Source organism: Tamandua tetradactyla, chromosome 6 (assembly GCF_023851605.1).
Source record: "Tamandua tetradactyla isolate mTamTet1 chromosome 6, mTamTet1.pri, whole genome shotgun sequence".
NCBI lineage: Eukaryota > Metazoa > Chordata > Mammalia > Pilosa > Myrmecophagidae > Tamandua > Tamandua tetradactyla.
This window is the reverse complement of record NC_135332.1, coordinates 52,423,195-52,450,899: the sequence shown is the minus strand read 5'-3', so window position 1 is coordinate 52,450,899 and position 27,705 is coordinate 52,423,195. Positions and strand designations below refer to the sequence as shown.

Here is a 27,705-nt window from a genome sequence, read left to right as displayed (position 1 = left end):
TCGTTTTCTTAAAAATATATTTATTTCCTCTTTTTGTATTGCCCCTTTAGGGTTAAAGGAATTGAGCTTCCCCTCTGGTTATCCGGAAAAGGATTTAAAAAAAAAAAAAAAAGCCAACAGATTCTAGGGTTCAAAACCAACAGATGGCTCCCAGCGCCAGTGGAATCTGCTCCATTCGACTTGGGCTTGCTTGCCGGCGAAGAGTGCAGAAAGTGCTGATAGCATACTGCGCGGTGAAAGAGAGAAAGCGACAGAAGAGAGAGCCATAGTGCTGACGTTGAAGGCCCGGCCCTGTGAGGTTGCATAGGGTAAGTGGCGTTGGCCAGGAGGCAGTGGCTAAGGGGAAGGAAAGAGGATTTGGGCTAGGGGGCGGGGCCTGTGGCGCAACCTGGTTCCTGATTGTTGGAGCGCGGCTGCCAATCTCGTAGAATCGCTCAGTTAACCAGTGCGCTGGCGAGACGCTCTCAGATATACTGAGTGAGCCCTAAGAAGCAGTCTCAGATCCTGACGGTGCAGCAGCCTGCAGCCTCAGCCAGGGAGTCCCAGCCGCTTTCAATGGAGGAGAAGCCCGGCCAGCCACAGCCTCAACACCATCACAGCCACCACCATCCGCACCATCACCCGCAGCAGCAGCAGCAGCAACAGCAGCAGCAGCAGCAGCCGCACCACCACCACCATTATTATTTCTACAACCACAGCCACAACCACCACCACCACCACCATCACCAGCAGCCTCACCAGTATCTGCAGCATGGAGCCGAGGGCAGCCCCAAGGCCCAGCCAAAGCCGCTGAAACATGAGCAGAAACACGCCCTCCAGCAACACCAGGAAACGCCGAAGAAGAAAACAGGTCTGGGAGGGAGGACGGGTGGGGGAAGGGGATTGGGGTAGGGGGCAGGGGCGATGGGGGTGGGGCTGGACCAGAAGAGCTTGGACAGTGTTGGGGTATGCATGTGTCTGTGTATGTCCTCTTGGTCTGGGGGTGCCCTTTTCATTCTCCCAAACCTTCCCCGGGCTCGGCCAGGGGAGCGGGTGTTTGCAGCGCCCTCTCCTTCCCCTCTGCACGGGAGAGGCCCAGCCAGGCCAGTGTGACCTTCCCGGCCCCCGCCCCGGCTGGAGGGGAGACCCGGAGGGTCGGCCTTAAAGGCCAGCCGTATTATTCCTTTACTATTCTCCTTGTGGCCCAGAATTGGCCTCAATTTGGGGCCATGATATGGGGTGAGTCTATCCCTCCAAAAAAAAATCATTTGGGGTGTAACTCCGGAAGGCCTAGTGAATCCCGACTCGGGTGGGTGACGCGAGACCCTTTTACAGGCGGCAAGGAGGGTCGGTGGGCAGAGTTGAAGTAATGTCCTCCGTCACCCGCCACCCCAAGCCCACCTGTGGCCTTGGGGTTCCCCGTCTGGGGGCTGGCTGGGACCCCTCGTTTCTCGGGTCTTTTCTACCCCAAACACCTCTTTGGGGTACGAGAGCCTGCGGTCTCTGTCCGAGGCTCCTCCCGGGGCCGGCGCCCCGGGCCCGCTCCCCCCAGAGCCGGCGCGGCTGGAATGTTCTCTCCTCCTCGCGGGGCCGCTTCCTGTCCGCCATGTTGGAAGCCGATTCCTGTCACCGACTCCGGCCCACTGAGGAGCGGAGGGAAGGGTTTCGAGGGGTGCCCGGCGCGGCGGAGCCGGGTGACCCGGGAACCCCGCCTGCAGTCGCCGTTTTCTCCCCGCTACGGGGGAGACCCCGGCCCGTGGCCGCCCCTCCCCCCGTGGCCGGTCCGGGTTGTGTAACCCGGTGGCGGCCGCGCGGCCCCGGGCGGGTCCCTGGGGTGAGGGGCGGGGGCGGTTGAGGTGGGGGAGGGAAGCGGCCACGAGGGGAGCGGCCTGTGCCCGGCTCCGCGCGCCGGCGACCGCGTTTCCCGCTCCCGGGTGCGGCGGGAGGCGCGGGTGGTCAGGGCGGGGAGCCGGCCTCCAGGCGGAGCCGAGAGGGGAAAGAGGAGGCCGCGGTTGGCGGCCGCGGCTTTTGCCGGGGCTGGAGGGTTGGAGGGCTGGCGTGGGGGTGCGGGGGGGATACGTTTTGACTAGAGGCGGCGCCTGAAGGCCGGGTGGGGTACCCAGCGGGAACCGAGCTCCCCGGTCACGAGTTTTTCTCTGCCACTGGAACCTCATCTCCTGCCAGGTTCGCTCACGACTCCGCCTCTGAGGCTTTCGCTTGGGTCTTTGCCTTCCAGCAGCTCGTTTTCAACACAGAAAACAGCTTTTCTCTTTCCGCGCCCCTTGTCGCCCTCCCAACACAACCTCATGGGCTTGGATAGTGTCTTTTTCAGGAGAGGGACTAAACATGTTAGTTGGACCGGGCAGAGGGCGAATTATTATTATTTTTTTTAACCTCGTCTTTAAAGATGAACCTAGGTGGCTCAACCATGAGGTTGGGTCACTACCTTATTGCCTTACATGAGGCTTTTTTGCATTTTGAAATCTGTATTGATCCCAGATTTCTCATTTTTGATAAACATTAAATGGTGAGATGTGAAGAAATGAACTTAAAAGTATACACCCTCGCAAATTTTTTAAAAATAAGAGTTTATAAATTGATGAGAAGTGAGAGAATGATAACGAGTGAATATTAAACCCAGCAGATCAAGTTTGATGCAAGTAGCTATCAAGAGCTGGAGAAAAACTGCTTTTCTTTCGCAGGCTTAATGTACTAGAAGATTGTACTTAGAATATCAGATTTTCCATTTTGTGGGGTGTGTTAAGGACTGGTGAGTTCTTAGGCAGAAAAAATGGTCACATAAATATGTTAAGAATATTTAATCCTAAGGATAGGAAACAGTTTTAAACTTACAGGAACCACATAACACTAAATCTTGTTCAATTTAAAGATGAGAAACCTTACCTTATTAAAGTTGCTTGGAGTGTGTTGTCACTCTTATTGGTCAGGTTGAGTAGTCCTTGCAGGACTCCTTTCTTCATAGAGAAGCGACCCGGAAATAGTATGTTTTATCCTGGAAGGGAATAAAGAGGGAAAAGTGGGTTTGCAGTTTTGAAAAAATTTAAACCATTTGGAATGAGCAGCTTTTCATGTGTGGTGAAGTCACAGTGCATTTGCATTGATATACATGATGCTAATTTACTAGAAAAAGTTGGGGGGAAAAGTAAATACCTGTAATATGTTGAAGTGGGCTTTTGTGACCTATTACCCACAAATCTATAAAGAACAGTTTTTTCAGTCCAGAAGAGGGCGCAAGAGAGGGTAATTGTGTTGAGTAATTTCGGTTTCTAATCTAAAAGCAAGATTGATTTATCAGGACTGAAGTTTTGCTGAGTCCATTTGAAGTGGAGTTAGATGGTTCAGCATGGCAGCCGGCAGCCTTGAATAATGAAAGCACTGAGAGTTATTTAATATCTTTCAGTTAATCTATAGTGTCTACATTTTCCTTAAATACCTAAATGTTCACCCTTAGTTTATAATACTCAGTTTAAAAACAATTTTAAAATAATCAGTTTTAAAAACAAAGTCCCTCTCTGGCAGACGTTTTTTTACATACCAAAAAGATGGCCATGGGGAGGAATTTATATAGCTAAATGGTAAGTTTTTTTAATATTAAAACTTGGGAGCAGGAGTGGAGTTGTTTCTGAGCTATTTTCTGCCAGTTTATATTTGCTTTCTGTGATCTGTGTAGTAATCTTCAAAAAAATTTTCCTGGTTCACTTTGAAGTCTTCTCCTTGGTCTGACTTAGTGTGGATGTTAAATGTCTTTGGTATTTAAGGTTGCTTACCTCTTTAACTGAGGTCTGAAAAGTTAAGACTTAATGGGCCCACAGATACAAACCTTTGTTTAATCTGTCAGCATGATAAATAGTATGTATTATTTTTTGTCTTTGGTCCAGATTTACACAAGGGTTAAGTTAATATCTGTTAAAACTGAGAGCCTCTAATTATGAATTTTGTTTCCTAAAGAAGAAAGAAAAGAACCTTTTAGAAAAATACCTCAAGCAGCAGTGATCTGTTCTTTCCTGCTTCATACAGTTAAAACTTTTTCCACCAAAAGTTTGGCCCTACTGGCTATCATAACTTTCAGCAGCAGTCAAAAAATAAAAATGTACCCCCACAGAAATTAAGAACTCTTACAAAATATATTCTTTCATGGTATAAGTTTTGGGCCACTGTGTCTTAGGAAGGATTTAGGCCTTAAACATATTCCTGAGTGTGTTATCTGAAAGTACAGAAGAAAATGCCTTTATTTGCTAATTTTTCTATCTTTTTCTGATGTATAATGAGTGACTTAAAATTATGGTAAACCCTGTTGTGAATTTTCCCAGATTCACAAGTTCCTTTAACAGAGCTTCTTAAACTATTTTATCTCAATACCACTTACCTCTTAAAATGGAGGCCCTCCGAAGAGCTTTCTCTGTCTGGGTTATATCTATAGATCTGACCATAACTGAAATTAAAACTAAGAAAATAATCAAAACAACAATACACACACTTACATAATTGCATACCTTTCAGCCCTCACAGGCTTTTTAACCCTAGAGAATAAGAGTGATGAAGACAAGTAACAGTATGCCTGTTGGATTCCTCCAGAAAAGCTATCTTACGAATGTGTCTGTTCTTCTATTGTGTCTGTTTTTAATGACTGGACCTCAGAATACCCTCATTAACATTTTGTAGAAAACTAGATAACTGGTATCACTGTTTTACTAGTAATAAAATGGGGAAGTTGTTCCAACTTGGTCCTGAACTCCTTGAACCACCTATGGTAATAAAAATTAGGTGTTTTTTTTTCCTTGGTGGTTGAAAGCCTTCAATTAAACCTGAATACCATGACACTTTTTAAAATTAGGATCTCTTTCATTGTGGTTTTTTTTGTAACTATTTTGTTTAGTAAATGTTTCTGTGTCACTTGGGTAGATGGTATGATGTAGTGGTATGAAAGCATGGATTCCAGACAGACTGGAGTTTAGATTTCCAGTTCTACCACTTTGTGACTTTGGCAAGCTGCTTAATCTCTTGGAAGTTTGTTTACCCAAATATAAAATGAATAGATCTTGTAAGAGAATTTAAAATATTGGTACACAGGTGTTCTGTTTTTTTATATTAACAGTATGGTCTCCTATCTGGGAAACGTCCCAATGAATTGAAGGTTACTTTTGAAAAGGTTTACAGGTATTAGGTTTTTGTTAAGTTTAACTTGAGCAATGCAATGGAAACTACATACAGTGTCCATCAGCCATTTATAACTTCATAGAAATGAAGCCTAAAATTTCCCTATCGGTATAACTTGATTTGTGAAAAGGATAGCTCTGCTTTTAAACATAAAGGAAATCTTATAACGACCTCATAAGAACCATAGGTAGGTTGATTCTGCTAGATAAGAGGTATTCTGGCAAATGACTTAAGAGGTCGTGTTCTCTCTGACCTCAGACTGGCTCAAATCTCAGCTCATTTCTGTCTGTGTTTAGCAGTATGAATTTTGGCAATTATTTAACATTTGGATAGACTCCATTTCCTAATCTGTAAAATATGGCTGATAAATGTCTTTTCAGAGTTATGAAGAAATATAAAGCTTATACTGTAGTGTCTAGTAGACAGTAAATAATCCTTAAATACTAGTTCCTGTTGTAATTTACATGTGATTATAAAAAAAACTTTTTTTTTTCCCTAGGCTATGGTGAACTAAATGGTAATGCTGGAGAAAGGGAAATATCTTTAAAGAGCCTGGGTTCTGATGAAGCTAACCCTATTTCCAGGGTCCTCAATGGCAACCAGCAAATTGTAGACACTAACCTGAAGCAGACTGTGAAGGCCAGCGCTTTTGGAAAAGCAGGAATTAAAACCAAGAATTTCATTCAGAAAAACAGTATGGACAAAAAGAATGGGAAGTCTTATGAAAAATCTGGAGAGAACCAATCTGTAGACAAGACCGATGCTATAGCAATTCCAAATGGTGTTGTGACAAATAATTCTGGCTATATTACTAATGGTTATATGGGCAAAGGGGCAGATAATGATGGTAGTGGATCTGAGAGCGGATATACCACTCCTAAAAAAAGGAAAGCTAGGCGCAATAGTGCCAAGGGTTGTGAAAACCTTAATTTAGTGCAGGACAAAATAATGCAACAAGAGACCAGTGTCCCAGCTTTAAAACAGGGACTTGAAACTTTCAAACCTGACTACAGTGAACAAAAGGGAAGTCGAGTAGATGGCTCTAAGCCCGTTTGGAAGTATGAAACTGGGCTTGGAGGAACAAGCCGAGGAAAACCCACAGTGGGTGATGTGTTGCGGAAGAGTTCTGATGTTAAACCTGGTGTGAGCAGCAAAAAGTTTGATGATCGGCCCAAAGGAAAGCATTCTTCAGCTGTTGCCTCCAAGGAGGACTCATGGACTCTATTTAAACCACCCCCAGTTTTTCCAGTGGACAATAGCAGTGCTAAAATAGTTCCTAAAATAAGTTATGCAAGCAAAGTTAAGGAAAACCTCAACAAAACTGTACAGAATTCTTCTGTGTCTCCATCTTCATCTTCATCCTCTTCGTCATCTACTGGGGAAACTCAGACCCAATCTTCAAGTCGGTTATCCCAGGTCCCTATGTCTGCGCTGAAATCTGTTACTTCTGCCAGTTTTTCTAATGGACCCGTTTTAGCAGGGACTGATGCAAGTGGATATTCTCCAGGGGGTCAGCCACTGCTTACTACTGCTGCTAATACTACCATCTCTACTGGGACTGATGCAGTTCTCCAGGACATTAATTTAACTTCAGCAGCTGTTGAACAAATTAAGTCTAGCCTTTTTATCTACCCTTCAAATATGCAAACTGTGCTGATAAGCACAACACAAGTGAATCTGCCCTCTCAGACAGATCAGCAAAACTTGGGGGATATCTTCCAGAATCAGTGGGGTTTATCGTTTATAAATGAACCCAGCGCTGGCCCTGAGACTGTTATTGGGAAGTCGTCAGATCATAAAGTGATGGAGGTGACATTTCAAGGGGAATATCCTGCCACTTTGGTTTCACAGGGTGCTGAAATAATCCCCTCAGGAACTGAGCATCCTGTATTTCCCAAGGCGTATGAGCTGGAAAAACGGACTAGTCCTCAAGTTCTGGGTAGCATTCTAAAACCTGGGACTGCTAGTGAGAGTGGAGCCTTATCCTTGGAACCCAGTCATACAGGTGACCTGCAAAAAGCAGACACCAGTAGTCAAGGTGCTTTAGTGTTTCTCTCAAAGGACTACGAGATAGAAAATCAAAATCCTCTGGCCTCTCCTACGAACACTTTGTTAGGCTCCGCCAAAGAACAGAGATACCAGAGAGGCCTAGAAAGGAATGATAGCTGGGGTTCTTTTGACCTGAGGGCTGCTATTGTATATCACACTAAAGGTAATGCATTTGTTTTCCTATGCAAAGATTCTTAGTGGCCAATTTAGGATATTTTTATTAACTGTTTCTATTAAGGGTAAATTTTGAAAATTACTGTGTGATTTTTTAACTTACCTAAAAGGGGTGACTTAGTTTTCTCTAGGACAGTTCATTTTTTAAAAACACTTTGAACATATGTTTTGCTTATAGCATAGATTCCTTCTAATCTTTCTTAGCCTATTTAATAGTTCTAATTTGCTTAAAATTAGTAAGCAGAGTTTTTGAGGAGAAGTCTAAAAAGATGGAGTTGGGTTTTTTCCCCTTATAAGAAGGAATAATGGGTGTTGAATGTTAACTAGAAAATAATTTAGACAAACTACAGTGGCAGCACCGTGAGCTTTGCAGGGGCTAGGCATCTGAGAGTCCAGTTCTCCCAGAGCCAGTGTTAAATTTTTCTGTGCAAATAACTTTCTAGGAATTTTGTTCATGTCTTAAAAATTTGATGTATGGCCTAACTGTAATTTAAATCCTTTTACATCCCCTTTTTTCCCCAACCCCTCCAAATCCACACTCGATACAAGCGTGTACACACCTACGATATAGTATTCCATTTTTTAATAGTGGCTTATTTAGGGAGTGACTTGCATATCAGATAGTTTGTGGAGGTAAGGTAGTTAGTGTTCTCTCTGGAAGAAGAATCATTGCTTCACAGATTAATAACAGAGCTATTAATGTGACTTTTAAGAAAATTACCTAATCTACATACTTTTCTTTATCTGCTACTGGAAGATATTTAATAAAATACGTGTCCTTTTCACTTCCTTTTATAAAGGGGGTGAGTAACAGAATTGCCTTATGGGAGTTTAGAAACTAAAATCCTGTCAGATAAAAACTGTCTTCACTTTCTCTAGCTCTTACATAGTAAGAATGAGTTAACCAGGAGCTGGATACATTTTTAGGAAAGGGCAGAAAAATGTTGCTTTTTAAGGTATGTGGCTAATTACATATATATAATTGTGTGTATGTTAAATTCTGCCCCAGGGAGTTGGGGGTGTTCTTGGTGCTGTTTTCTTTGCTATCTACTCGCCAGAGACCATTACTTGGACATTCTTTACCCAGGTATCTTGTACTGAGATTACCTGGTTGTGACCTCTGCCCCCATCCCCTCCAGGTTGGTTGGTGGTTTATGTATTAGATGATTTTTATTATGCGTAATTGCAGGTGTTAATTAAAATGGAAATAACTCCTGAATATTCAATGTGTTTTTCCTATAGGGGGCTGACTAAATATGAAATCATTGATCTTTAGATAAACTAAATGAATACAGTTACATTTATTTTTGTTGGTATTATAAAAGAATTGCTTTAGTTTACTGTATATTAGCTTGAGTTTTGTTGTTGGACATTATTGAGATTGTTAGTATGAATTACTTTTTCCCTGGAGCAGTAGATAACTCAGTTCAATTAGGTCTCAAAATAGCAGGTTCTTTGAATTCTTACCAAATGAGGATCAGTCCATTAGGTCACCAATTTGTCTTTCTTTGAATTTGTTTTGAATCACAACCTCTTGAAAGGTTTATTCATAAACAGAGGCCTTTATTTTATTTTTTTTTAATTTCTTAAAACCTTAAAATGATCAGTTAAATTTTTTGGAACATTCTTTTAAGAGCCATCTGTATTTCTGCCGTCCTTTTGTGTAGTCTTTAAAATGTTCAACAGTAATGTCTTACTAAATAAACTGAAGTTCGGTGCATGCTTTGTAACTTAAAATATAAGTCCTTCACTTGATTGGAACTACTAGGTAGGAGGGTGAATTGTGTCACTTTAATAGAAATGGTGCATCTTTTAGATTAAACAAATTACTTGACAGCCTTGAAAGTACTACAGATTATATGGTGCATCTTTTAGATTAAACAAATTACTTGACAGCCTTGAAAGTACTACAGATTATAAAAAATCTGAATGATTGTAATTTAAGGTTATGAAATGAAGATATAGTAAGGCAGTAAAAGGGGATTGATGTTATATCTGCTTCTTGGGATTTTTATTCTTGTGACTTCCTATTTTAACCACTTTGAATCTACAATTTAGTTGTGTTAATCTTATTCATAATGTTGTACTACCCATCCCCAAACAAAAACTACCCATTAAGCCTTAACTCCATTTGCTATCCCTGCCCCCAGAACCTTGTAATCTTCTATTTCTAAATTCTTTTACGTTTTGATATATATTACACTATTAACTTTGTCTTTATTTTAGGAAATAGGATTGTTCATCTTTATGTTATCTTGGGGAGTGGATTTATACCATTACAAGTATTATAGAACAATATAATGAGAACTTCCATATACCTTTCACTCACACTCCAATTGCCACATTTGCTTTTTTAGTCATTCTGTTTTTACAAATTATTTTTTTATAAAACATTTAAGTTGTAGATATTAATGCTCTCTATTGTACATATTTCAATATATATTCCCCAAATACAAATTCATTCTCACAACCAGAGTACAATGATCAACCAGAGTACAAAGATCAGATAATACAAGTATTTAGCTTTTTTTCTATCTCTTTAGTAGACAGTGGGCAAGAGAGGAGGAGGAGTTGAGAATAGGCATTGTGAGTAGTCAACACTCAGCAACTTTTAAAAAAGTGTTGTTTTGCTTTTTTTTTTAATTGTGGAATATAACATATAGACAAAACAATAAATTTCCAAGTACATTATAAGAAGTAGCTATAGAGCAGATTTTAAAGTTTGGTATGAGTTACAGTTCATGATTTTTCATTTTTTTCTTATAGCTGCTCCAAAACACTGAACACCATAGGAAATACCAATATAATGATTCAGCAGCCATACTCATTTGTTAAATCCTATGTTCTCTGTTATATTCCTCCTTCTCTTATTTTTTCTTTTTTGTGAAAAATAACATGTACAAAAAAGCAATACATTTCAAAGTACATCGCAACAATTAGTTGTAGAAGAGATTTCAGAGTTTGCTATGAGTTACAGTCCCCACAACTTTAGGTTTTTACTTCTAGCTGCCCTAAGGTACTGGAGACAAAAAGAAATATCAATATAATGATTCAACAGTCATACTCATTTGTTAAACCTTACCTTCTCTGCATACCTCCACCATCACCTTTGATCTTTCTCTTGCTTTTTAGGGGTATTTGGGCTATATCCATTCAAATTTTTTCATATTGTAAGGGGGTATTGATAATATGGAATAGGGGGTGGAACTAGTTTATGTTCTGGAGGGTCTGGTCCCTCTACATTTCATAACTTACCTGGTCTAGGAACACATCTGGAAGTTGTAGGTTTCTGGAAGGTTTTGGCAGGAGTTTTTAAGAGCACATTTCAGACAGCATTTCACTAATGTCTTGGTCTGATGGTTTTTAGTGTACATGCCCAGGACTTACATTATAACTGCTGTCTCCTTTAAAATAGTTACTCAGGATGCTTAGTTTAGTGAAATTCTAGTTTGCCTTCGAAGGTTTAAAACGCCAGATAAATCTTCACTTTGATTTTAAAGTGGTCAAAAGTCATTTGGAGCCAAGTCTGTTAAAATAGATTGTTCTGAATTATATACTTGACCAAAGTATTAAACTGGGATGATTTATTTTGCTTGGTTAATATTGCACTGAAGGATAGCAGCATTTGAAATGCTGATATTTTTGGAATGTTCACTAAAAAGGATTTGATATGGTAGATCTTACTTAACACCTAAAGAGGCAAGGAAGGCTAATAGAATAATATTTAGTCTTGTTAATAAGGTAAGTGAGTCAACTTGAAAGTGATCCATGGGTCTATAAAATGAGTTGAGGATCAAATATAAAAGTTTTATTGTAAAATACAGTACAGATGTAAGATGATAAGCTTACCTTTAGGTATAGGAGCCCTAAGTTGATTACTTAGGAGGAACAACAGTACCAGGTTTTCCCTCCAAGTTGTATATTATGTGTTTAAATTATATGTAATATACCTTTAGACAGCAGTAGCTATTGCCTGAAATTTTGGAAATGTGTGTTTTCTGTACTGTCCACAGGTAACAGGTGATTGTGATAGGCGATTTGATTAAGTAGATAGGGGGTGCAATTTTTTAAAAATTAATTGCCTAGATATTTCTGATGGCTATCCAGGAGTGGGAACTCTAAGTCTAGAGAGTTTTCCTCCCCTTGAAACCAGTTTTTTTCCTTTGCTCTGCCACAGCTAGTTCCAGCTGATGGTTTCTATGTTCATGCAATAATTTATATATGTATTTGTGTATTTTTTCCTTTCCCCAATGAGTACCTATAGGCAAAGTACTTTGCTAAATTCTGAGAATGCGGAAGACTTGTTTTGACAGGGTGAATCTTTTCCTTTCAAGATGAGGAGAAAACAATACACAAGTATAAGGCAAGATGGCGTAAGAAGGAAAAAGCTAATTGAGATTTCAGAGGAGGGAGAGAATTTATAATGGAGTGAAGGTAGAAAGAGTGAATGCAGGGTATGTTTTTAAGTAACAGTATTTAAACTGTTTTGATGGATGAAAATTGTTTGATAAATGAAAATGCAGAGAAGTAGATAAAGAATAGCAAATTTGGAAATCAAGAATAAATGTAAATACAGAAAGGTATCCAGTTTAGATGTGGTAAAAGAAGATATAAAAATGAGAGAAGGAAGGTGAGTTGCTGCCAGATTTTAATTTTGGCCTGGAGGTAGGAGGAGCCACTGAACATCAGGAAGATAGACTGGTAGAATGGAAGTAACTTAAATTGACAAAGAAGCTGGGTTTTATGCTAGTATTCTTGATTACTGTATACTTGAGCAAATCATTTGTCATTATTAGTTTCCTAATTTTATAAAATAGAAATAATGCCATTGTTTTGTCTTAGAAAGTTGTACTCAAATGCTTATTTAACAACTGAGTTGGTATTAATCAGTTGACTTGTATAGCTGTACTGCAGGGAGATAAAAGTGGCACCAATTTGTAGGATGAATTGGCAGTCATTTTTCTGTTTTCTAGAAGTATATGACTGTTGGGGTAGTCCAGGGGAAAAAGTAATAGGTTTTCCCATTTCTATTTGAGCCATGTGCACTATCTGTTCTAAAGCATTTATTGAAAAGAATAAACAATGATTTTTTAGATTGGGAAGGAGCATGAGGGAAGTGATATGAAATGCAGTACTAGTACACAGGATATGTGAAGAAAAGTTAATGATTAATTGAGCCATAAAAAGAATCCTTGGAGGCTAGGTATAGTTTATACTTTATTCAGAGGCTCTGAATATTAAAATGTTCTCCTTTTAAATGATGAATATGAAAATAATTCATAAAGTAAAAATAAGTAATTTCTTATATACTGCATTTTGTTGCAGTTGTTCTTTGATTGCCTGAAAGTATCCAGCCTGGCTGAATTTCCTAGATTTAGGAAGGGTCTTGTTTTTGTTTTCTCCCTTCCATAACATGGGGCATATAGGAATGGATGCAACAAATAATTCCTGTTGAGGTATAAAGTCCTTTTCCTCAAGGTTTGCCATTTTAACATCCATCATGATGTTTGATTTCTCACTTAAATCTGCTTTATGAGTACAGTAATAGTGAATTTACTTTGTGATAGTATTAGTCTGAAAGATGACCTATAAAGAATTTATAGAAGCTAAAATTTAACCCCCAAATTTTACTACCTTTAAGTTTTGAAGGTGAGAGAAACAAGCACCTGTGCTACAAAAAGCAGAAGTTTTTGGTGGTAGGAGTTTCAAGCAACCCGAATTTAATATTTTACCTTTATAAAGTGAACTGGGTTAGAATAAGTAGTAGTAGAAAAGAGAGGGAAAATCTTGAGTTCCAACTTTTCATTCCTGGAACCATATGTGTCTTGAATGGTGGTCCAGGCAGTTGTGTATATTCTAGTTTTGTATAGCTCCAGATTGTGACATAAAGGATTGAAATTGATACACCTAAGAAAGAGTTCATTAAACATCTGTGAAAACATGGTGGCTTCTAACTACCTTAGTCAGCATTTACTTGAAAATGTGCTGTTTTTTCTCTTCAGGTATAGACAAAATAGGCAGATACAGTGGACTGGTTGAGAAAGAAGAAATGAGAATGGTAAAACGTTATGGTGGAATAGGTTATTAATCCTCAAAAGATGAGTAAATTTACATTAAGAAAGGAAAAAGCAGAATTTAAATTTACCGTGTTACTATCTCATCCCCCTCCCTGCTGAATTCTACAGAATTACTACAGTGATGTAAAATTGGAAAGCATGATTAGTTGTAAATTGATTTGGAAGTTCTCAGTTGTAGGAATCATGCTTAAACTTTATCTATTTTTCTAATGTGTGTTTTTTTTAACATTCTATTAAACTAAGACATTAGTATACATCCTTCAATTTTAAAGGGAAAAAAAATAAGGTTCTGGTTGGTTTTAGCCCTCTTAGCTTCAGTTTTTCTCTGAGGGAATTTAGAATAAGTGCTGAATCAATTTGGTTGAACCATGTGAAATTGGCCATTTTTGTAGGTCAAAAAAAAGTTGAATATCAACAATTTTCAAATGGGTCTACTTAATATTACTTTATGGTATATTATTTCCTCCTGCTTGGTTTATGAACAGTATTCCATTCAAATCAATATTGCACCAATCACTATGAAGCAGTGGCAAAAAAATAGATGAAAAGAGAGGGTTCTTGTTAAACTGTTTAAAAGGGAAACATACCTGGAAATAAATATTACTTGCTGTTTATTTAAAAAAACAAAACAAAACAGGAAAAGGATTGGAACATAGAGAAGCCCCTAAGGTGGGAGGGGGCAGAGAAGGGCAGTTAGTGAGGAAATAAAAGTGGGCCTGTTGTCCAGAGAGAGGAAGAATATATTGGTGAAGGAAATGGCAGTGTCTGTGTATTGATAGTAGTAGTTTCAAAAAGGTGAGTGGTACATGTTAACGAACCTTTAACTTAAATATCTAATTTATTGATATACCAGATCTAATCTCTCAGAGCCAGTAGGCAGTGAGGCTCCACTGAAGTATAGTTACATTCAGATTTTTATCTTGAAAGGAAGAGAATTGGAGCCATGGTGTAAAAGAGAGTGAGGATTGATCCCTGGCAAAATAAATCAGTTAAAAGACAGATGCATAAATATTCTTAAGGCACTATGGTTTCAACAAGGGCAATTGCATTGAGCTAGAGAATGCAGTGACTGAAAGTTAAAAGTTATCTGAATAACAATTTGAGTATCTTCTCTACTTTGGATTTCCTTGACTCTACTATTCACTTTCCTGCTTTCTACATCTTCAGCATCACCTTCCTTGGTATCATGCTCTATTCCTCTAATGTTGGTGTTCCTCGAGTCCGTTCTTTCATGTCATATAGACTTCTCTGGGTAATCTCATCCAATTCTGTTAATACATATTTTTAAACTTAAGACTTAAAATTTAAACTGTTGTTACTCTGCTGAGTTTAGGCTGCATATATATTCAACAACATTCCTGCAATTCCGTGTATATGAAACTACCCTCTTAAAACCTGCTCTTATTTTTTTATCTATTGTAGGAACGTTTACTGGGCTTTCTAACATCTGACGTCACCTCATTCATACTCTTAAATTGCCTTGAGAAATCTTAACTTTTTAGTACAATGCCTTCATATTTCTTAAATGACTTCCTTTCATCTGTATGATTAAACAAACTTTCCTGCGTGTATGCCTTTGCTCTGGTTTCTTTTTGTAACTCTTTCCCTCTCACCTGACTTTCAGCCTTAATGAGTTACTTGTGATCCCTAAAGCAGGTCAGCCTGTGAAGGCTCAGATAATATTAGGCTTTGTGAACCATAGGGTATCTTGGAACTATTCTGTGGTTGTTTCATGAAAGCAGCCATAGATTAACAGTGGTTATGGCCATTTTCCAATGAAATTTTACTGACAAAAACAGGTGGCAGGCAGAAGCCCAGTTTGCTGATTCCTGCAACAGTATACCTTGTCCTTTAATAACACCAAGCTTTCTCTATATCTTTTTGCTTCTACCTAGAACCCACCTTAGCAACTGCTAGATGCTAAGCTCAGAGGACAAAGACTTTTTATCTTTGCATCTGTATTCCTAGCCTCTTAATGTTTTTTTGTTTGTTTGTTTTATTCTTTTCTTGTTTAATGGGATTTTTTTAATCCACTTGAAATTAAGATAATCGGACACGTAGTGTAGAAAGCATTGTGATAGGGAGCTATATAGAGAAGATACTCTGTAGAAAATTGAACGTTAAATTTTCTTTGATGAATTGCATAACTAAATATTTGAAAATTTCAAACTTGGTTCTTGCCTAAGTTGCAGAAATTTAACAACATTGTCTACTTCAATATCTTCTTAAGGGCAGAAACCTTTACCAGGTTTAGCCTTGCGGGCATTTCTCAATAACTGTTTGCCTAATTGGTTGCTGTGATCCTTGATTCTTTTTACAAATAGCTGGCAAGTTAAAGATAAGTGAGTAGTGTACAGATGGAGAAGGCCTCAGTTTTAAAAGTTAAAAAAAAAAGTTACTGTATTTTGACTGTATAGAATTGAAACTTCTTGTGTAGTCTTTACTTATTTAGCCTCTCGTGATTGTTTTGTGTTTTTTTAACTGTTTTTATTGTATCATACAATATACATACGAAGCAAACAGAGAAAAGCAATAATTTTCAGAGCATTCTTCAACAAGTAGTTACAGGACAGATCCCAGAGTTTGTCATGGGCTACTATACCATCCTCTTGGATTTTTTCCTTCTCCCTGCTCCAGAATATAGAAGGCTAGAAGGGAAATATTTTTTTATCATCACAATCGACTTATTTTTTATTTTTTAATGAAAAATAACATCTACCAAAAATTAGTTGTAGAACAGATTTCAGAGTTTGGCATGGGTTACAATTCCTCAATTTTAGGTTTTTACTTCTAGCTGCTCTAAGATACTGAAGACTAAGAGAAATACCAGTTTAATGATTCAGCAATCATATTCGTTTGTTAAACTCTACTTTCTCTTCGTAACTCCACCATCACCTTTGATCTTTCTGTGCCACTCTTTATGGATATTTGCGCTATGGTCATTCTAACTTTTTCATGGTGGAAGGGGCTGTCACTAATATGTGTAGGGAGACGGAACTAGCTGATGTTCTGGAGAGCCTGGGCCATCTAGGTTTCAGGACTTATCTGGTCCAGGGACCCATCTGGAGATTGTAGGTTTCTGGAAAGCTACTCTAATGCATGGAACCCTTTTGAGTCTTATATATTGCCATAAGTGTTCTTTGGGGTTGACTGGAATGGTTTTGGTTGGGCTTTGGCAAGTTAAGGTAGAGCAGTGTCTCACTGAAGCTTGCATAAGAGTAACCTCCTGAGTACCCTCTCGACTCTGTTTGGGCCCTCTCAGCCACTGATACCTTATTTGTTAAACCTCTTTACCCCCTTTTGGTCAGGATGGCAATGCTGATCCCATGGTGCCAGGGACAGATTCATCCCTGGGAGTCATCTCCCATGCTGCCAGGTGGACTTTTTACCCCTGGATGTTGTGTCCCACCTACGGGGGAGAGCAGTGATTTGACTTACAGAGTTGGGCTTAGAGAGAGTGAGGCCACATCTGAGCAACAAAAGAGGTCCTCCGGAAGTTAACTCAGGCATACCTATAGGCTTCTCCGCTACCTGCATAAGCTTCACAAGAGTAAACCTCAAGATCAAGGGCTTGGCCTATTGATTTGAGTGTCCTTAAATGTTTATTTAGCACAGTATCAGAGGATTCCCTGATGGTGAAGTTTAATATTTATAGCTCCGTATTTTCTCTCCCATCTGTTAAAGGACTTTGCCAGTACTTTTTGATAATCTGCTTACGATATTCTAGGATGTATACAGGCAGTACATCAAGCTATACAGGATTAAAGGCCCTCATTCTTATTCTGGGCTCTCTGTGTTCTCTTGTGATAGTTTAAAACTATCCTATCTTAACTCTCTTTTTTTTGAGTTTCAAAGAGAAAGTGAATATCATGTCTGTACTGATTGATTTGCTCCATAAAGTGAGATCTTTCTTACTTACAGTAAAAGCAGGAAAAAATGTTCATTGTGTTAGATTAATTTTTTTGTACTTGAGTCGACCAAGGTGAATCTTATCTTTGAACTTCTCAGAACAGGCTATTCTGAGATGCAGAGTGTGAATCAACACTTCAGGCAAACTGGATGACACTCTTAAGAATTATAGGAAAATGTAGAGTTTTGTCTGAGCATTGTAGAATTGTACTATTTCAATCTTATCTCCAATCAGTAATAATCTGGTTTTTTTTTTTTTAAAGCAGAAAAGCATGGCTCTCCAAAACATGTGTGTAAAATAATCCATTTTTGTTTCTTTTCTTTGCAGAAATGGAATCTATTTGGAGTATGCAGAAGCAAGGTAAGAACAGTTACCCTCAACTTTTTTTTTTTGCATGGGCAGGCACTGGGAATCGAACCTGGGTCCTCTGGCATGGCAGGCAAGCATTGTTGCCTGCTGAGCCACCATGGCCCGCCCACCCTCAATTTTAGTAGTACTAATCACTAGTCCCTGTATATTGTTAGGTAGGAATAACAGACCAATGGTAGTTTACCAAATAGACTTTGTATTGAGTTAATTAATAACTGAAGTCAAAAGTCATTAGCTGCCATAATAGGACTGCTAAGGATGGGGTAGCACTGAAAGTGAAAAAATAATGATAAAAGTACTCCTGCTGGATCAAGAACATGAATTTTTGTTTATTCTGATTATGAAAATAAAGCAGACCATAAATATTTTTAATCCAGCAAACCAACACAGATAGGTGTTCACCTATAGCTAGTCTTTATTTGTATGTGGTATAGAAGTGATAGCCTAGGAACTAAAATTTATAGTTAAGAAAAATATTAGCACTTACAGAAACCTTATCTAGGCTATATATTCTCTGAAAAGTTGGTTAGAAATTATTATTGTGTCCTTTTTCCAAATACATTGAAATTTTGGTAATCATGGAATGTCTGAAATAAAGTGATTGATTTGGAACCCCGTAACTGAATTGTATCGTGCTCCTTGTCCACTTTTAGTATAAGTGAATTTCAGAACTTGAAGGGCTTTAGAAATTTTCTTTTATCTTACTTTATAGATTAGAAAACAAGCTCAGTAGTTATATGAGCTAAATATATCATTTAATTAAATAAACTTGTATAATTATATAAGCTAAAGTGAAGGTTCTCCTGAAATCCCAAGCTCTGGCTCCTTCTTCTACCCTCCTCTTATTTATCCTAAAGCGGCTGTAACCAGAAGATAACTAGTGAGCTTTTATTTTGGGTTGCTTTCTGTGTGCCTTCTTATTCAAACAGAAAAAGTAGACCAGAAAATAGATGTACCTGATTTTACTGTAAAGTGGCTGCTAACTATTAGGAATGAGCATTATCTTTTTTTATGTGGCAGGTTGCCAGTAGGTGACCCCGGTAGTAGTCCCAGAAAGGATATTATATTAGCTCTGGACTAAATATTAGATTAATTCTTAGGCTGAGGTAAGTTTGAGTTCTTTAATATTATTTTCAGGCCTTTATAATTTTCCATTAGGTGACTAGTTTTGTTTTGTTTTAGAGTCAAGGCTGGAGGTATCAAGAAATTAGGAAGAAGAAATAAGTCATAATTAACACTAAATTGGAAGTTTTGTCATGCTAACAACTTGAAATTTGGGGGGCTAGATTTTACTTAAACATTTCCTTCCTAGACAGTACACAGGTTGATATAAATTTTGACTTCATTTTGCTGAGAATAACAAAAAGAAATAATATTCAAATGTTTATGATTTGTTTCTTCCTGTTATTTTTTAATCTTCCAGATCCCAAAAGGATAATCACTTACAATGAAGCCATGGATAGTCCAGATCAATGAAGGGTAGCAGGATCAGACTGCCTATTCGTAACCTTTCTGCAGCATTAGAGCCACCATTCATGGGGGACACGAGGCTTTTATGCTCCTAGATCTTCAATGCAGCAGAGGAACCATAAGTAGAATCACAGGATAATATATACAAATATATATATATAAATATATATAGTTATTTAAAAAAATGGCAACTGAAAGTAATTAGACTTCTTAAGGAATCAAAATTTATTTCGAGAGACTACACAAGGTTATTTAATCTCCGGTACTGAGTAGTTTTTTTTTTGTTTGTTTCTGTTTTTGTTTTTCTTTTGTTTTTAAGAGTGAATGCAAGTGATTAATGAATACAGACTTAACAAGTATGGTTCTTAAGTTTCTGCTGTCATCACCTTGGTCAACAAATGACCCACTGGAAAGGCAAATCCACTTAAAAGATCTCTGTATCTTGTTCTGTGACTAAAGTGATACACTAATCACGGGGAACCCAGAATGATTCACCATTTTCCCCACTCCCTTGATCTTTTGGTTTTACGTTGAACCCTGCGAGAATGCTGGATAAATGCCTTGAAGTTTTGCAGGGAATTTTTTTTTTTTTTAACGCGATTATGATTTGCATGTCTTGCCCGGAGTTAAGCAGCCTCTGTGGGGTGTCGGGGAAGTACTTTTCTTTCTTTTTATTTTTTTGTGGGGTGGGTTTGGGGGAGGGCATTGATGTTCTACAATTCTGGAATAGTTGGTGGTACATAGTTCACTTGACTTCGGTTACACATTGGACTTTTACAACTGAAGAATCCATGAATGTCATTTAAAGAAAAGTTGCAGAACAAGCAATTGGCTTAGGTATTCAATACAAAAAAAAAATACTTCTGTTCCAATATTTTAATATAATTATATAACTGGGAGCAAAAATATATTCTGCTTTTCAACTGTAGGTGCTCCAGACTTGCTCTCTGTCACTAACACTAAATGTGCTGTTTTCCTGTATTTTCATCAAACATCTAAAGAAAAACTTCTGTACCTTTCTGTAAATTCTGTCCCATTTAATTTATCAGAAAAGTATAAAAGGGGAAGAAAAAAAAGCCCAGGAAAATAAAAAATTTTTCATATTTTTAGCCAAGTAAGGAGGTAATAGATCCTACTTATAGGTGTGTTTTCATGCAAACTATATTCCTGAGCTTATTAGCTTCGAATTACAGCTTAACAAATATATTTTATTACTACAGCAAAGTTGTTTTTTTTTTAAGGAAAATAATGTGAAGTTCTGGAAATTTTTCCTTTAGGCAGAGAAGAGCATAAACCCTGTCACATTTCCATCCTGTTGCACTGCAGCTTGTGTATAGCATGCTAAATTTTGTGTGTGTATGCAGAAACAAAGGGTCCAATATAAGATTGGGTGATGTTAATGGCATCAAAACAAGTTCTCTGGCCTGACATAGCATCACATCACACACATAGAAATTAGTATATCCATGTATGTCAAATACTGGTTAAAATAGCAGGGCATTTATATAGAGAGGTATAGTCTTCTAATAAAAGTTGACTAGGTCTCCTGGGCTATTCTGGGGAGAAAGTAACTACTTTTGTTCTACCCCTTTGCTTAAGAAGTGTCCAATTTTGAGAGAGCATAGCATGACTGGGTTTTCTTGTTTTGTTGGTTGAGGCTTTTAACTAAGTAGTTCATGAAAGAAGCTGTTGAACTCAACATAGAGTAGAGAAATTAAAATTATCTTTTTAGTCTGGATTTTTTCTGCCCTGCTTAGATTTTAAAAGTATAAGCATGGATTGCCAATTCCATTTAATGTAAACAAGACTTTTTATACATAATATATATAATAACTTATTCTTACTGTATCGGTCCAGGTTCAGAAACTTGTGGTAGGCCAGTTCCAGATAGTTTCATTTCACCTGTAAACTGTATCACTTTTACTGATAATTGTAATTTTCAAATGTATAATATGTTTACAGATGTGCCCTGCATTTAGTCTGCCTTGTTCCAATTTTTATTTTTGTCGAGTCTCCTGCCTGCTTGCCAAATGCTAGGATGCTTCAGGCCCATGTACAATTAAAAAAGAGGCATCCTTGAGCTTTAAAGCATTTGAACAAACTGGAAAATGCAACATACCACATACTGAAGTGAAAGAAGTCTGTGTTTTTGTGTTTTTTTTTAATAAAAATTTTCAAAAAGTTAAAAAAAAAAAAAAGGTTCAGGTTGATTAAAAGAAAAAAAGGCTCCAGTTTGTTTTATAGGTTTTAAAGTTCTGCTGTGTGTTCAGTTGCCTTGTGTAACCACTTGTCGCCTTAGGGCCAGATTCCTATTTTCTTTTTAATGTCCATTTTACTTGCCTGGAATTTTAAATCTCTTCTGGCTCACGACTCAAGTAATTTTCTGGGGTTTGTGACATACAGAGGTTGAATGAATATATATTTAAAAAGGAATAAAAAAAAAAAAAAACCAGCCTCCATCTGAATTGGGCTTTTTAATTTAGAAGCAACACTTAATTAAAAAAAAAAATCTATGAAAGTTGTGGCTTTTCAACTTCCTTCCATATCCCTCACGCATCCATGTTCAGAGAATGCAAAAAGAGAATGTATCCCCTTCTGTTTATCCAAAGGATTTTGAGAGTCTCACTTCTAAATAAAAGAACGCAGCATTTCATTTTGAGTTGTCCACTGAAATTTCCTTGATTATATTGCTAGAGGTATGTAGTAAGGAATGTCTCCTTCTGGGAACCCTAGTGCTCCATCATATTAACTGTCAGTATTTTGGGGGCATTGGGTTAATGGGCTTAATTGCCTAGGTACAAGCAGGACTTTGGGACAGGTATCCTTTGTGCTGTGTTGTTAACACTTAACTCGTCGCAATCTTTCTCCTTAGGTCCTCACACAATTCCTTACAGAGCACTTAATTAAAAAAAAATCTTACCAGTTGATTTGTTTTCTGATTATTTTTGTGTAAGCCTCTAAACAAACTTCAGCTGTGATTAATTTAGCACATTAAGTAACAATGTGTTATTGTTGGGTATAAAAAATTTTCCTTCAACTCAGAGTATTAGTACTGTAGCATAAACCAAATACAGTCTAGAGGGCGTTTTAACATCCCTCCATTATAAAGACTGAAAAAAGGTGTGTGTCTGTGTACATGTGTTTGTGTGAGTGCTTGTGTGTATGTGAGAGGGAGATACTAAAAATTAGGAAGTAAATGAATGTGTGTAAGGCATTATATTAGTATTCAGAGAATGAATTTGTATTTATTTTGTGCCATTTGTTTCATTACACAGATAAAGTCAGGTGGTTTTAATCCTTAAAAGGGTAGTATTTGAAAAATGGCACTAAGAATGAAATCATGACCTATTTTTTTAATAGCTATGAAGATACTAATTATGGGTGAACATTTCTTTTTAAATCTATCTTGATTGTAGGCTTCTGTGTCCCATACCACCACTCTCCTGTAGGTGTCTTGAATAATACCCCACCCCCCACAAAAGACAGGGTGTATTTATCTTTTTTTTTAATTCACTCCCCCTCTGCTGAATGATTAATTAATTGCATAACCTTTCCTCTAACCTCCTTAGTAATGAACCTTCACATAAAAAGCATATTCATGGTATCTGTAGTAGCTCTTCCTCTGCCTCTACTTTCTGCAAGGGGATAGCCAATAACTAGGAATTTATTATAGTTTGTTTTTTCTTAATGTTTTCTCCATTTAAAATTTAATCATCACTCAGAATCAGCAAAAATGTCATAAAGGCAAGAAGTGCCGCATTTTCTTTTTTCAAATATCAGTTTTTAGGGAAAATATGATGAACCTCAATTTTGGGAGTTGTCCACAACATAAAATGTGTTTCTTCACAAAACATTACATAGCAGTGGTAGTTTTTGTGCTTGCTTGTTAGACTTGTTGCAAACCCATATCAGTAGCGTCTAATGGTTTATCTTTTTGCTTTTTTATAATTGCTGTAAACTTTTTTAAAAACAACCCATTTAGTGTGAAATTATATGTCATGTACCAAATGGCTACAGGCTAGGAAATTGAAAGAGGGTTTCTAAACCCTGCAGATAAGGGAGGAGCCATTCTAAGGCTTTCTTATTCAGAGAATAGGTTGAAGTTCTAATTCCCAGGGATTATGGGCTTGGTTATTGCCACTGAGCCGTGTTCTCAGATGATACATGGCCTTTTTGTGTATATGTAGGCTAACTGGGCAAAACAGGCAAGTTATTGTGGCAAATACATATTACGGACAATAGTTTTTTTATGATCAGGTCTGTTAATGCTGTACCAGTTGGGGTAGATTCTCATAGGGCCATATCATTTATAATAGTCTCATCTATAACTTGCTATTTGATTTGCTCATTTCCCCCCTCTTTATAACGGAAGAGCCAGGGGACAAGACTAGAAGCATAAATAGCTGCTATAAGTTTGCACAGGCACATAAAGTTAACATTAGTTTTTAATACCAATGTTATTTTTATTAATGTAATTAATTGGCAGAGCCGCCAGGATTCTTTTAGGGTGTAAAAGAGATAGGCTTCTGCTTTGAGTATCTTAAAATGTTTCTTTTGAGTGTACATCGGTTTGATGAGCAGTGAGAAACAAGACCACCCTGAAAGGTTGAATGGTGAATTGTGGGTTTTAGTGGAAAGCACTGCTTTACTGAGTTTTAAAATTAAATTTCACACTGGTTTGCTACTCAAGAAAGGTCTTAAAAATGATTGGTTGGTTGCCAGAAATAGTATGAATAGAGTTTTAGATTGTCTGCATGATGAAAACACCCAGTGAAGCAGGAATCCATGGAGTGCTTTTGCAGTACTGGGAGTGTCAAATAGCAGTTACACATTAGGAACCAATGGAACAGCCATCCTCACGTGTGATTGGATTGCTGATTCAGATTTCCCTGTTGATCCATAAAATATTATTTATATCCAGAGTTTTCAAGCTATTTTATAATACTCCAGTATCCCCTTTTTACCATCTTGTACAAGTAGCTGTACTTATTTTCCAATTGAGTTTCACTTGTTTTATGTCAAAAATGTATACTGCAGACCAACAAACCAACTTGAGGTAAATTATACAGCTTTCCATATACCCTTATTTCCTCAGGTGCTAAACAAAAGCTCCACAAATGGATACTGCTTTAGAAATGTCTGCTTTACACAATTTTTTTGCTGGATGTAAAAGATTTGGTATTAAAAGTGGTTTTAATATGTAAATATGATTGATTGCCTTTAGTTTGACCCTGTTTGTCTATTGGTCTTTCATTTATCCTCTAGAGGAGGATACTTTGATCTTGAATATATTTCATTAAGTATTGTTGCATTTTTAGAATGAAAATACAGCTGTTTTCTGTCTTGGATTAATCCTGCTGCTGCTATGAGTAACTGAAAATCAAGAATGTGATGCACTTTTTACATTATATACCATACCTTTATAGGTTGCTTTGATACCTTTCCTTGTAGTACAGCCACTAATGAAAGTCAGTGAATTTTTTAATTCTCTTTAAGAGGGAGTCATTACAAGTAACTAATTCATAGTTGGTATTGACCTATCAAGGACAATAATTTAGGAAAATAATTTTATTATACTTTTCGGCCTTAAAAATGTCTTCTACTACTGAAAATCCTTTAAATCCTAGATCTCTTTCTATTATTCCCTCCATCTGCCTCAAAAAGAGAAATTGGAAAGAATATCTTAAAGGAAATACATTCTTAGTTTGTCGCCGAATTTTTTTTTTTAGAAAGAAAACAGTTGTCTCCAAGATAAGCAGGGGACTTCTTTTCATGTTTGTATACACAGAGAAGAAATAACGCTGCCCCAAGCCAATTAGATACAGTTTAATCAAATCAATCAATACTCCCAACTATTCCACTTCCCCAATATATTTTTTATTTAACAAAGGTAAACTTAAGTGTAGTAGAAATGTTACTTAATGAAAGGAAAAGTTGTTTTTCAAACACATACCCAAACTTGAAGGAAATTGAACCCAAAATAATGGAGGGGAAACACCAAATGCGGTAGAGGAACATGATAAAGATATGTGGTCCAAAGCTATCTGGTTATATTTTGATGTTGCCAATATTGCAAAGCCAAAATTTTAATTTGCTTATTTAACATTTTTGTTGGCCAGAGATCTATTTTTATATCAATGTGCCTTGCATGTGTATTTAAAAAAATTTTTTGGAAAGGCCATGTAGTAATGCCTGAGATAGTTGATGGTTCTTATCACCTCACTAATTTTCATGCAGTATGAAATGCTCACTCTGTTGCCCAACTGGTGCTGTTTTAAAGTTATAGATCTTGTCACAAACTGGAACTATTTATAAACTGGGGGAGTGATTCACTTTTTTTTTTTTTTTTTGCTTTTGTGCTTAGTTTGTTAGTGGCTGTCCTGTAGTGAGAAATAGTAAAAGGATTCTTAGTTCCCTTCCCCCCTCAGCACCTTCAAATAATGTGATAACATCATTTCTTGTGTGCTTTGAAAATTTTTTCAGCTGGCTGTCTACTTTAGTGTTAAAAAAAAGTGTTATGAAAAACACTCTTTGCAAAATTGAGGGAGATAATGGAATCATCTTTAATTTGGAATTCTGTGTGAGCTATCATCCAAGTTATCAGCTCTTTTCAACTTTGGAATTTTTATTGTTAAAGCACCTTGCTTAGAAAGTATTTATGTCTGCAACAATTGTCTCCAAAAAAAAAATGAACTGTGCAATTCTTGTCATTAAAAAAAAAATCTGAACTCTCCCTAATGTGACTTGTTAGTTTCTCTGTATTTTCCTGCCAGTGTAAATGTGAAAAGCTTTGCTTGCATTACCTTTTAGAAATGCATTTTGCACACTCAAATTTTGCCGAAGCTCCGTGAAAAGATTAGTTCTAAGTAGATGAATAAAGCTATGCACATGTTTTTGAAAATTTAATTTGTGTGTCATTACCAAAAGTGACCTATCTGTTCTTATTACTTTGCTGTTCTTAGCTTTGCCATCTTTGGAAACATGGCTCAAAGTTATAGCTCTGGGGTAGTTCATCAGTTGAACTAAAAGAGAGGAAAGCTGGCACCTATTTTAATCTCCAGTTTAAATGAGAGCTTGACTTGTATCTTAAAAAGGGCTTTTCTAGAAACAGGGCAGTTTATCAGCTTTACAAACCATTGGATGCTCTTACTCCCTCAGTGAAATATCAATTTATTTGATCAAAAAGAATAGGAAATAATTCAAATTGAAATGAAGGAAGGACATTTGCCACATGAAGCTTTGTGACAGTTTTGTGTCTTAAAGCTGGTTTAAAGGTAGAGCAGTCTTTTTACCTTTATTATTGCTTTAGCGTAAATTTGGTTTACAAAATGATTGGCTTGAGAATCAGTCCATTTAAAGATGAAAGCACAGGTTGTTTTAAAGATAATGTGTATTGTTTAAAAATTGCCCAAACCAATTAGAACAAGCTGAGAAATTGGGCACATTTGATTAAATTGCTACAATCTGCATGTACTAAATAGCTTTACTTCACATGTATGTGTACCTATATAAGATTGTAGATGTGCTAGCCAGGTTTTATCAAAATCGTTTAAAAGATTGTTTTGTAATCTCTTCAGGACCTTTGTAGGAGAGGCTAATAAGTTTGAATAGTAAATATTACTAATGGTATTTTCCCCGTGCTCTTAGATATAGAAGGAATACTTCCATTTATAGCTTTCCTGTGTATAGGAGAGGGTTACTTCTCTGTCATCAAGGGTGCTCTTGATGTGTGTTGTTGACTTCAAAAACACAGCAAAACCCTTCCTTTGTATCTACACTGATAGTGACAGTTAAAAATTAAGGCTCACAAAATTGGCTCATAATGCATGGCCTCAAAAGGCAGAAGTGCAGGAGTGTAGCAAGCATTATCTTAGATGGTTGTGCCTACTCTTCAGCATCTGTCAGTAGTTCATTTATGTTCAGTCTTGGAATTTACTGGAGAAGCACAGTAATTTCTTTCTTATGTGCATAGGTTCTTAAGATGTTACCTCTTAATCTGGGGGAAAGGATCATTAGTGGGCTATAATGTTAGAGGATGCTTTTCCTTCCCTCCCAAATTAAAAAAAAAAAAGTTTCAATGTTTATTTTGCCCAGTCAAAAAGATAGATCTTTTCTAGGTTATAAGCAGTGGCCAGAAATTTACCCTTTTGCTAAATGCTTAGGTATTTGCCATAGCTGTTATCTGATGTCATGGATTCTGAGGAAGTGTCAGTTATGTGATGATCTTCCTTTATTGATGTCTTACTTCATGTTCAGTGTTTAAAAATATAAATTACAAATGCTCTACAACCATACCCAGATTTATTTTATCAAAGAAAAAAACGAGAAATTTGTAGATCAAATTAAGAGACAATTAAGTGTACATTGTTGAATAAAAATTTTAAAGTTTCTGAGGTGTTTGTGTTATCTTTTACATGTCTTAATTTTTAAAAAATCTAAATTATGATTGTGGCATTGATATCTTTTCTGAAAGGTCAAATGTACAAAGATTTGGGCCAT

At 37.3% G+C, this 27,705-nt stretch overlaps 1 protein-coding gene and 1 long non-coding RNA gene across 5 annotated transcripts; one reads left to right on the top strand and one right to left on the bottom strand.

Moving 5' to 3' along the window:
- Positions 1 to 900, bottom strand: LOC143687935 (uncharacterized). The gene is made up of 2 exons (XR_013177757.1): positions 389 to 900; positions 1 to 291 (listed from the first exon to the last, which is right to left on the bottom strand). It is a non-coding gene; the product is annotated as an uncharacterized LOC143687935 (long non-coding RNA).
- On the top strand, positions 426 to 27,596 carry NUFIP2 (nuclear FMR1 interacting protein 2). 4 transcript variants are annotated; one of them, XM_077165373.1, is made up of 4 exons: positions 427 to 850; positions 5,657 to 7,369; positions 17,695 to 17,727; positions 19,160 to 27,596. In XM_077165373.1, the coding sequence occupies exons 1-4, from the start codon at positions 556 to 558 to the stop codon at positions 19,210 to 19,212; spliced, it is 2,094 nt and encodes a 697-aa protein (XP_077021488.1). In that variant the 5' UTR covers positions 427 to 555; the 3' UTR covers positions 19,213 to 27,596. The 4 variants fall into 4 exon arrangements, with proteins under 4 accessions (XP_077021487.1, XP_077021488.1, XP_077021489.1 ...); XM_077165372.1 differs by lacking the exon at positions 19,160 to 27,596 and having other exon boundaries at positions 426 to 850; positions 17,695 to 19,121; XM_077165374.1 differs by lacking the exons at positions 427 to 850; positions 19,160 to 27,596 and adding an exon at positions 2,035 to 2,749 and having other exon boundaries at positions 17,695 to 19,121.
- The last annotated feature ends 109 nt before the right edge of the window (positions 27,597 to 27,705 follow it).

What these genes read in the sequence shown, in the direction of transcription:
- NUFIP2 (XM_077165372.1), top strand. Translation starts at nt 556, where the DNA reads ATGGAGGAGAAGCCCGGCCAGCCACAGCCTCAACACCATCACAGCCAC. An exon ending in AACGCCGAAGAAGAAAACAG is followed by an intron (nt 851 to 5,656) that starts GTCTGGGAGGGA and finishes TTTTTTCCCTAG; the next exon opens with GCTATGGTGAACTAAATGGT. An exon ending in TATTGTATATCACACTAAAG is followed by an intron (nt 7,370 to 17,694) that starts GTAATGCATTTG and finishes TTTTCTTTGCAG; the next exon opens with AAATGGAATCTATTTGGAGT.